General features: G+C 34.5%; 1 protein-coding gene across 3 annotated transcripts in view; it reads right to left on the bottom strand.

The window, feature by feature from the left end:
• Positions 1–723: 723 nt before the first annotated feature.
• BCHE (butyrylcholinesterase) overlaps positions 724–11,957 on the bottom strand; it is a 33,441-nt gene continuing 22,207 nt past the window's right edge. For 2 of the 3 annotated variants that reach the window (XM_040567293.1, XM_040567291.1), the window contains exons 3-4: positions 9,632–9,798; positions 724–3,242 (exon numbers count right to left, since the gene is read on the bottom strand). In XM_040567293.1, coding sequence (XP_040423227.1) covers positions 3,115–3,242; positions 9,632–9,798 — 295 coding nt within the window. In that variant the 3' untranslated portion in view covers positions 724–3,114. Of the gene's footprint in view, positions 3,243–7,308; positions 7,437–9,631; positions 9,799–11,957 lie in introns of all 3 variants that reach the window. The other variant, XM_040567292.1, reaches the window with a different exon arrangement.

Raw genomic sequence — 11,957 nt, 5'->3', positions numbered from 1 at the left:
AAAGCTTATCTAACCCAAAATCCTTTAGACAAAACATTTGAAATGCAAAAGTCAGTAGTTTTAATTAAACAGAATTTTGCTGGGAAATTTCTGACTTCAGCCCTCTTATAACTATCTCCAAAATAGGTGTGAAATGTTTGTAATTTAATCAGCATGCTGTTGGTTTATAAACCTAATGACAACTGATTTAATGCCAACATTTTTGTTGGCACTGCAGTTCATTTTCTTATAATCTTTCACCAACTCTGGGACTAAATTCAGAATTCTTGCTTCAGATATCAGGAATGGGAAGAAAGGATCAACACATTTTCTCTGGTTTCACAGAGAAGCCTTAGTCTCTTGTCTCTTTTGAGCCAAGTGAAAACATTAATTAGCAATGTTACATCTTCAGCGAGGTCTGGATGAAATATTTGTCTAGTATGTAATTGTTTTAAGCTATGACATAGTATCCTCAAACAATTTCCAACACAGGTTTGTTTGACCTTTAGTTTTAAGCTCTCCACAATGGGGACTGGTCTTTTTGTGCTCTTTATTACCTTAGCCACTTACATCCAAGTATTTAAGGCTTTACTTTATTTGTGTAAGTGTGGGTTATGACTATATGACTAGATAATATATTGATTTCATATGAACGACAAATTGAGATATTATTTTCCAGCATATGAAAAATACAAAGTTAGCAATTTATTCTTACCAAGAAAATCAGTAAAACAACACTTCAAAGTAGTTTTAAGTTTTATTTTACCCTGCTTTTCTTTCTTCCTCCCTCCATCCTTATTCCTATTTAAGAACACGGTACAGACATGTTATAAATACTGTGGAAAGAGTATTAGTCTTCAAATAGACCTTATACATCCTAGCTGACACCACATATAAAGACACCTTCACAGCAAAATATTTTATAGACTTCTTTGCATTCTGCCCTTCCCAAAGGTTATTTGTACATTTTAATTAGCTCGGATTTTTTATTTTTTTTTCTCACTGATTAGGCTGATTAGACAGATAGATAGTGAAATATAACTAAAAAGAGGATATCAGAAAAGAAAAATGTTGCTTTTAAATATGCTTATGTGCTATCGCAGGTGTTGAGGCTCACTGTGGCAGATGAGTACCCAGCATACCTATGAAGTACACCAAGTGAGTAAAATTGGGAGATCCAGAATGAGCTCAATGTTGGACAGAAAGTTTACCCTTCTGTCACTTTTTCAAAAGCTTATCAGCAGTATGTAATATCCAGTAAATAGCCAATACACCACAGAATGACACAGCTCTCCATGCTATTATTAATAGCAGTAACTATGCTAATGTATGTAGTGAGCTAATTACTTGTGGTATAGACATGAAGTGGTGTATGAAGAGGGCTTTTTAATCCTAGATACATTCAAGTTTTAATTAGCCTGCTCAAAAATGACCAGTTTTTTTTTACTGTGTAGGATGAATTCTAGTCTTTGGAAATATTGTGGTAAAGATGTTTTTCCATTAAAAAGTCAGGAAATAATTGTGTTCTCTTAGAAACAACTGAAAAGATGATAAGCCATCATCAGTTTCAGAGTTTAGCTTTTCTGCAAAAATATGTCTTCATGTGTGTGTGTGTAGGGATCCCATGTGGTCAAACTAACTGCCAAAAGAGACCACCCTCTGTTTCTTATCTAGATCTCTTCAGTATATTAAATTCAAGACGGAATTTTGCAAGAGCTCATAATCACTAGAACAGAAAATAGATCCACTGAAAGGCTATTACTTTTACAGAAAGCTTCAGAATAATTTATTTATGAGATGGGTTGTTGCTTTTACATACTCCTTATGTTTATCAAATTTTTGACATTTATTCTTCCCAGATGGGCCAGTAAAAAACAGCTATTTAAAGTATTATTGAAGCATACAGCTTGCAACTCCATCCAGAAGTAGAGAAATAGGAGGAAAAGTTATCCAAGGTTTTTTTTAGGACAGTCTGATAGAGTCAGCTTGAGTGGGTAGAAAGCCATTGAGGAGACATCTACGTGTGTGACAACTGGAGCCGATTTGACCATGTCAAAGAGCCGCGTCCTTCCCACCACATCACAATGTCCCTCTACAGTGAGGTTCCTCCCAGCCTTCCTTAGCAGGGCTTTCATGGCTGACTTCTGATGAGCTTGCTAGATTGAGAAAGAACAGACTGATGTTCTTCTAGATGTATAAAAACTTATCCTTCACGTTCCAGTAAATATGGGCCTGTCCCTTGACTGCGAGACAACTCAGTAAACAAAAATGTTCATAATTAGAGCTTACCTCCATTGCAGAGACTTGTACAGGGTGAAGACAATTGGGTGCCTGAGCAGGGAAAGCTGTGAATGTATTACTTTGTAAATCTGTAGTTTTTAGCTCCGTGGAAGAAAAAAAAAAAGAAAAAAAAAGGAAAAAAAAAAGAAAAAAAAAAGAAAAAAAAAAGGATAGCAGAAGCACAGGTCTCAGTTTTTCTGGCTTATTTCACCTTTGCACTTGCACAGAATGCAGATGATTTAAGTCTCCAAGTCTTCAACAGATAGTTTGAATACCCTCTTACTATGGCTTAGTCCTACAGATTTTGCCATAAAGAAGCAATGATTCAGGCTTTAATGAGCATCTTAAAACTTTTTGGTCTAACAAGCAAATATCATTTGGTGTGTCCAGCAAATTTGTTATTTCTTTATATTTATGTCAATTAAATTATGTCTGAAGCAAGGTTTAAGTGCTGTGGCATTGCAGTTAAAGATCAAAAATGATTGTGTTTTGCATGGCAATGCTATAAACCACTGCTATTTCTACTAAAAAAAAAATCCATTTTTCTATAACAGATTACATTGTATCTTTGAAGTGTGAATTTAAGCAGCTAGTGTTTATATGTACATCATTAATCTTCAGACTTTAATCTCTATAGTCCTATTTAACACACCGAAGCTTCAAAGGGTACGGATGCCTTATATTGTTTATTGAGATATGAGGTAAAATATAAATGAAAGATCTGGGGAATCAAAATTATATCCATAACGTTTTTTTCAGTCTGCATAACATATTTAATGCTAGATGTGTTAGAAAGCTACCTGTATACTTGCCTTGATGAACAGTAATACAGAAATACTGGAAAGGGTAAACATATTAATTAGAGCCTGCACATCTCTCCTTCTTGCTGGTGTAATCATTAAATTGATTTTTCCAGTCTGACATGTAATTGTTCCAGCGATGGAATCCTGCTTTCCACTCTCGTTCTGCTTCATCGATATTTCCTGTAAAACATGAAATGGGTTACATTAATCTAAATTTGAATCTCTTTATATGTTAATTGAAAAATAATTTTGATTATCAATGTCACTTGCTCTAAATATATTATAGGATGGTCTTTTGTCTCTTTTTCTCAAGCCTGGAATGACAGAAATTCAGTGACTAACACTTTATCTTTAGATCAGGAAGGAAGGACTGCAAAGACATCATTCAGGCACACTTCCGGTAATAAAGGTGTTTATGTACGGGGTTGTTGCTTCTGGATAATATTCTGTCCATCAAACTTAGCATTTTAAAGCTACTTTTTTTTTTTTTTTTTTAATTCTCAAAGTATTACTTTGGTTCAATACACTCCACAGTGAAGCCTACATACTCCCAAAAGTATGTGATATGCAAACTGAGATAGGTACTTGCAAAGATACATTGAAACCACAGCTTTGTTGAAGGCAATAACAGTATTGCCATTAGTTTAATGGATTACAATGGATGGCCAGGATTTCACCATACTTTGAAATAAATCTGCATGTTCAGTGTGTAAAAGACACAAGTTTGGAGAAGGACACTGTAAGATATGCATAATGTCAATGTGAAATTTTCTTTTTTCTTTTTCATTCTAGCCCATATAAAGCATTTGCTGACTAATCCTGTGTCCCAAGGCAATATTTATTGCCAAATTTGTTACAGCCTTCAGAGCAGAGGGAGAGGATGAGAAGAATAATAAAAATATATCATTTTGCAAGGTATCCAGAGTATCTTATGGAGAAGGATCACTTCCTCCAGTCCCAGAAGGTAATTAACCCTAGAGAGGAATGAAGTGACCTTGCAGGAACAACACATACAACTACTAAAGGAAAGATAAAACATACAGGGTCCATTACATGCTGTGAGTTATTATTTTGGGTCAGTTGCAGACTTTTTCTTAAAGTTTAGAAACCATTTATGATCTATGATTGCCTTTATTCATTTTGCACCTAATTATCTCAGTATCCCATATTGACATAGCTTGCTTCCAAAAAAATGTGGTAATTGTGTTCATGAGATAACAGTTCCGTGGTTTCTTTATGCTCTTTTGACTTTATGTTCTTCTGCTGCAATAGAGCATAGGCCCTTTTCCACCATAAAAACACCCTTTCCCCCCCTTTTTTATGATCTGCCAGCACTGCAAGTTTAGCTGGTTATGTGAAAATGAAATACTTTTGTGTTTTATACATCAGTAGAGAAAATATTCTGGAAAGAGAGTTAACAGATTCAGAGATTTAGTTTGGAGAAGCATCCAGTAATTTGGTTGCTTATCTGCAGTTCAGCTCAACATTTCCAAACCTTTTTGGTCTGGAAATCCAGATGGCAATTTAATGAGACTTTGAAATGAGATTTACATTACTTTGTTCCAGTGAGGCCAGAAATAAAACCAAGATACTTTTTCCTGGGGAGGTTCTGTACATCTTTTTGTAGCCAGAAGTGAAATTGTGAAGAACAAACATAGGAAGAAATATTAAAAAGTTAACCAAATTCCTCTCAGTTCAAAGAAGTAAATAAGCTTGGCTATATCAGAGTTCAAAGAAAACTTCAGATCATTTTTAATTTTTTTTTTCTGCTGGCCATAGTTGTGATTAACTCAAAGAGCATTTTTAAATGTTGGTAACAATAAAAGCATGTTTTGATTACTAAACTATGCAGATGTGATTCACAGAACTATAGAGAGAAGATATCTACGTCATTTTACTTTCCTGACCCTAGGAACTCATCTTTACACATTTCTCAATTTAAAGAATTATCCAGGGTCTTAGAGCCAAATTTTCACTACATATATCAGATGGATTGGTAGTTTGATGTATGAACCATTACTGGTATTACTTGGAGAAAAGTACCTAAACCTTATTTCTTGTCTTATTCTGGATTATGGATTCCCAGTTTTATTTATACAGGCAAAGCTTCCACTTATGAATTCAAAAAACTGTTCCTTCTTTAATTATTCAGGTTTAAATGTGTTTGAAGTCTTAATGTGCAGAAAGTGTTTCTGCCCAAAGACGTTAGAAACTGGAATAGCTCTATCATACACACATCTTCAATTAAAAGTCACCGGTCTAGAGTGTAAATTATGAGACATTTCAGTGCTTCTTGGTGAAGAAGCAAGGGAGCTAAAGAAAGCAGACAATGAGAAATTCAGACTATCCACCATTATGAATCTAAAAGACAAAAAGGAGAAAGGAAAACACTGAAATAAGAACTTGGATTCCTATTTGCTTGCTTTTTTCAGTGATAAGATCCAAATTGAAGTCACAAGTCAATGCATCCCATTATCACTAACATCATCAATCTCTTTGAAGCAACCACCTATGACTTAGATGAGCTGACAGCTAGAAGGCAAAATAAAAAATAAAATAAAATAAAATAAAATAAAATAAAATAAAATAAAAATAAAATAAAATAAAATAAAATAATAAAATAAAAAAGGATAAGAATTAGGGAATTCAACTTGACTGATGATTACAGTTCAGAGTAGCGAGTGGTGCAATACTCTGGTAGTCAGCTAATACTACAGTGAAGTTACATGCAGTCTTTAAGATAGTCCCAAACTTTATACTAATACCAATTAGCCTAACACAGAATGTAGTGAAGTTTACAAGGAGAAAAGGAGAGATTTCAGGAGGCAGTGAATCATACCTTAATGCTCAGAAAGGTCTCAGATTAACAGAACAAAAAAAAAAAATCATAATAAAAAAATAAAAATAAATAAAAATAATAAATAAAAATAAAAATAAATAAAAATAAAAAAGAGGGTTGTTTTTATTCTTCAGCAGTGTCAGCACAGACAGCTGGCATTTCTTTTCTTTCCACATAGGCATACAGCGCTCAGTTCAATGGCATTATAGCAGAGTTAAATTTATATCCATACCATCATTTGTTGCTCTGCTAGATACGCCAATAAAGTGCTAATCTTGAATTTATTTTTGTAGTATTAACATTAAGCTTGGGACAAAGGCCATGTAGCTCTTATAATACAGTATAATTAATAAGGGATGACAAATAGGAATTATTTTTTTCTGTCCTCCTCAGCAGCTCATAGATGCTGGTATCTGCAAACTTCTTGATTCATTAGTGTGATAAACACTACAGGTTTATACTGTAGTCGCTCATGGTGATAGCTTCCACACAAGATTTCAGAAAGGAGAAAACAAATAGTATCTCTACTTCAGTATCTCTGTATTAAATGTTCTTTAATCACACACACTGAATATAAATGTTTTTTTGTTTTGTTTTGTTTTGTTTTGTTTTTAAATCAAAACATTGTATTTGTATTTTGAAGGACTTCAACATTATCATCATCATCTTCTAAAAGGCAATAGCTCTACCTGGGAGGCAAAATATTGTAAGGACTCTTCTCCCTCTTATGACTCAGGATGCAAGATGCTGGAGCTAGAAAGAATTAAGATTATAGAGGTCCATAGATGGCTGCCATAGGCACACTGAGTAAGATTTTACTTTGTCAGTAGCTGCATTACTATTGGTGAGGTTACTTTTGACTAATTCACTTTTCTGCGTGCATAAAGAGTGCTGCACATAGCTCCATGGAAATAGAAAACTAATTGTGACGGTGGCTTTTCTAATTCATCACATTTTTAATAGTCTGAATACCCTGAGTGTTTAGGTCTATAGAACCCAGATGCTGTTGAGAGGATCATAGCAAATACAATGATTTGGATTATTACTAGTCAAGAGGTTGAACTTTTCTGTCTCCATATTTAAAATCTTTTCAGTTTATGTATTTTTTAATACAATGTATTTATATTAGCTACTTTGAAGTTTGATTTTTTTTTCTAGAAGATATATAATGCAGTAATGCCAAATAAGATGGAAATTTATGTACTATATATATTAGACACTAAAATAGCAATGGAACACAAATGGAAGGCTTGGCTGCCTGCAGCTTTCTATAATTTAGACGAAACAGGTATATAAATAGGTAGGGCTCTGGATGCATTAAAGATTGTGTTAAGGAGGTAGAGTCTTACGTAGATGCTTTTATAATTAACATATGATTGCTCTAAAAGCTACTTAAGAGTCACTTACTGTTTACTGTCCCTCCAGTGTGTTTCTTTTAGAAGCAGTCATCAGAAACTGGTGTGGTGGTTGTCCCGGTGCTTGTGCCCTCGAATGAAACATTAAATGCTGGATGCTCCCGGCTTGTCTGTGGCTGACTGTGAATGGAGGGTATTCTAAGTGCGGTTAGCCCTTTTCAATAGGGTGGAAATTTGTGTAGCAATTGTGTCAACTTGGAACTCAGAGCCCACGTAAGGCATATCTAAGTATGGTTTGTCTGGGTTGTGATTCTTAACAAGCTTAACCTGAAACCACAGGTTTGGACTTGTGTCTTCAGTTATACTCTTTCACATTGAAATTGAAGGGGAAGACATTGAGAAATCTTCCAAAATCATACAAAATGTTCTAGAAATATAAAGGCTGGTATTATATGTGGCTGTTACTGTTAGTGTGTGAGTTTTTTATTTTTATTTTTTATTAATTTTCTCAGCTCACAACCCCATGACTTTTTCTTTTTTTTTTTTTTTTGGAGGGGGGGCAGGGGGGTGGGAAGGAGGGACGGTATCAGGTTTTGTTGCTTGAGGAAAAGATCTAACCATAAAGATGGCTGGAACTAAATATTTTCCTCTCTTGTATATTTAAATGCTTCAGTCTTACAAGTCTGCCATGGGAGCAGGCTCGCTCAGATGCTGGAATACATTTGGACCTGGCCATGACATATGGAGAAGATACCGAAGGCACAGCACGGCTTGTGCAATGAGTTGCTCACTGACTAAGTGAGTGGTTCACCAGCAAGTGCCTCCGTGTCAAACCCTGACCACTTGGATCAATTAGAAATTCCCTTTCAATATCTGCAAAATAAGTCAGCTTGATTGCTTTCTTCAAGTCCTAAGTGATGTAGTCCTATTTTGTCTATCTGAACTCAGCTTGAACTACAGCTTTCAATAATGATGACATAAAATTTCCTTGCATCTTGTTTTCTGTCATCTTATATCATGTTAAAGTAACCCAGCTCATCTAAGAATATTTCTATAGAAGAAATGATAGAAGAGATAGTCCCTCAGAAGATAAAAAAATACTTGTATTTATGGCACTCACTGTCCTGTCAGTTCTTTTGAGCATAAAAGGAAATGCAAAATACTATTTCCATGAAGAAAATTATTACAATACAAAGTACTATATCATGATTGCAAGTAGAAACTTAAATGTTTCTTTGTCAGAATTATATGAGATTGTGTAGGAAACATATAAAATATAAAACCACAGTATTTCTGCTACAATATTTCAAGGACTGATAGATGTAGATACATGACAAAACAGCAGTACTTAACCATACTCTTGTCTTATTTCTAGATTAGAATCCAAGCAAAATGATTCTTTCCTTTTTGCTAAGAATACACATGGTTAATTAACCATGTAGATTTATGTTGTAAAATTACTGAATATGGTAGATAAAGTGATGTATTTATGTCTCCCAGCAGATCCAGTGTTGCTTCATCATCTCTCACACCACAGGATCATGCAAAACAATTCTGCTGTCCTGACAAGATGTGTTGAACTATGTCTGGTGATGTGCTCTTTTCTACTCTGGCATGGAGCATTTGGTTATGCACAGTCCATTTTTAAGGCACACATTACTCAGTAGGGGTTCACAGCCAGATTAAAGAAATGTATAAAATTGTTCACTTCTCCTGGTTCAGCATAAAGGGATTGTCAGAAATGGAGAAACCTCCCTAAAATCCATCCATAATTTGGAATACCGTGATTTTAAAATCACAGAATAGGCTTTATAAATTATTCATTTCACCTCCTGATTTTTCTTCTCTTGATTTAATTTAGAAACATCTCTTGAATTGAGAGGGGATAAAATTTGAGCCATAACACAGTTATAGGCTCAAATTAGGAAGGAACAAATTATTTCAGAAAGAATCATCTGTGCACCATGAAAGTTTACATTTTTTTTTAAGACTAACATTCAAATTGAATCTTACAGAAAGCTTGTAAATTACTAATTAACCTTTAAAAAGTGTATCGTATTTTTGAAGTGAGACTTTTTTACTCCAAACTACAGATTGCATTTCCAGAGCTGCAAAATCACTTTATAAAAGCAATTCCTGTTGAAGTCCAGAAGTACAAATGCTTAGTCTGTTTGGTGGGCTTTACAAAAACTGTGGCTTCAGGCTTCTCAAGAAAATCTATGTCATTGGAAGTTTTGTCCAACATCTGAAAATCTCATGGAAATAGAGCTACAAATAGAAATGTAAAGATTTAAACTGAACTACCACATTAATACCAAGTAGACGAGCCTTGTATAAAGCAGTTCAAATAAAAGTATCTACAAAACCATTTTTACCTGTCATTTCCAGAACTTTGGGAAAAAAAATATTCCAGAATCGACACTGCTGAGAACGTAACTTTGTCAGCACCTCTGAAGCATCAGTATTTAATGTTAAATATTTTTGTTCAGTACTGGTGAAGACTGGCCATCTTGTTCCATTAACCAGGGTCCCATTTGGATTTCTAAATGAGAAAGAGAAACATTTCATTTTGAATGAGAAATTATCACATCACATGAGGGTTTGTAGGTTGATTGGTTGGTTGGTTGGCTTTTAACTTAACAGTTATTTCAGCTTAGCTATGTTAGCTTGAAATTACTGAAGTACACTTTTGTAAGTGACGGGAAAAAAAAAAAAAAGAAGAAGCAAAAATTGGTTTAAGTTCATTAAATATATATATATATATAAGCATTATGGTTTGTATTTTAAACGCTTTACCTAAGGAAAAAGTTAATAAACTACCATACACAAGCTACGCATGTTGAATTTGGAGATTCTCACAGAAGCTGTACATTACTGAGGGTGAGTTAAGAACAAATAAACTAGTTTGGGGGGGATGAATGATTCATGTTTTAGTTTCAGTGATGCTGACCACTTCAGATAGACAAACAGATTGGACTAGATGACTCAGATGAAAAATACAAGTAAAGGTGCAGAAGTGTCTAAGTTTTGTATCAGAGGTATCTATAGTGGAAGAGAAAAGAACTATTTCTCTTTAAGAAGGAACAGTTCCTCCCTGAAGTGCACTGAACTCCATTAGTGGAGTGCCAAACATGAACAATCTCAAATCTTCTGGAAACTGGGAAGAGCGACAGAGCACTTGGCTCTTTATAACACACACTCCGCACATTAAAGGATCACAGCTGTTAGTATTAAAATAGTTGTGATAAATATTTATAACACAATAGAATTCATAAGGTTGTAGGGACAGACTGATTAACATTCAAAGGGACAGACAGATCCAGTTTTTTCCTCCAAAAAGGACAACATGTAGCACCTATAGGATTTATCTGCATGACTAGAGAAAAAAAAAATGGTTTAAGTGTGTAGAAGAAGAACAAAATGAGGAATGTTGCATTAGGGAACAAATGAGACAGAATATGATTTTTAGAAAAAGTGATCTGGGACTGTTTAAAAAATAAATCTATGTTAGCTCTGAAGAGGTTAGAAGACAAATTAAGCGTCTTATTTCAGTGCAAGCAGAACTCATTTTCTTTGCTAGAAGATGATATAAGGAATGGGTTTTAGAGCAGAACAACAGTAGTCAGTGATCTTTGGCAGGATAAATTAAGGAACAGTAGAAGCTGAGTTTATTTGGTTATTTCCATTTTGCTTTTCACCAAGAGTTCCTAGAAGGCAGCGGTCAGACAGGAGTCCAATATGTGTGAAGCCCACTTGAGAGATGCTTGCCAAGAATGGTAACAAGGTACTGGGCATAGGTGGGAGCAGTCAGAGCACAAGATTCAGCCACTGAAATAATATGGACACGTCTCAGAATGAGTCAAATATTTGGCCCATATTTTAGCATTCTGCTTTACTCCCATGTTTTAGCATTCTGCTTTACTCCAGATTCCTTAGCACCAGGTATCCGCCACTTACAGAAACATCACCTTAGAGTATGAGATTTAGCATGCCATTTCCCGATTGGCTCACTTCTTTACTGATTTTTCTTTACTAATTTTGTTCTGATTAACTTATGGAACCCTTTTTAACTGCACATTTATTTGTGGCTCACGAGAACGATGACTTAAACAGAGCTGACTTGCACTTCAGTTCAAGATCAGAATGCTAATGGTGCTGTCAGAATTCATTTAACAGCTTTTATGCTATGAAATAAATCATGACATTCCACATTGTAATTTACAGGTGTGTGGGGGATTATACAATGGCTACAGATGTATTTTACTAAAAATTATTGAAAGAAATATGAGAGCATTTTGAAATACGTGAACCTGCTGATTATGACATTCTGTCTGCATTTCCAGAATGCTTACTGTCCAAAGAAATGTTCAGTAATTTTCTTCTTAGCTGAAAATTTCCAGAGTTAAAAAGCAGTTCTCATATATAGCAAAGCAGAGATATCACAGGAGTATAATTTTTAATTGATAAGAACAAGTTATGGTTATAACCTCATTGTCCTATCACAATTACTTCTAATTCCTTCTTGCTAATAACTTCGTGATGAGAATTGCAGTGCACAGAAAAAAAAAAAAAGAAAAAAAAAAGTAAAATTCAATGGTCTCTGGACCAAGCTCAAAGTTTTATCATGTTCTTTTTTTATTATTTATTAAAAAAAAATATATGTGAGAATATTCTCACCAAACAGAAAGGGACCCAATACAC

This window comes from Cygnus olor, chromosome 9 (assembly GCF_009769625.2).
Source record: "Cygnus olor isolate bCygOlo1 chromosome 9, bCygOlo1.pri.v2, whole genome shotgun sequence".
Taxonomy (NCBI): domain Eukaryota; kingdom Metazoa; phylum Chordata; class Aves; order Anseriformes; family Anatidae; genus Cygnus; species Cygnus olor.
The sequence above is the reverse complement of the archived record's forward strand: the minus strand, read 5'-3'. Positions and strand labels throughout refer to the sequence as shown.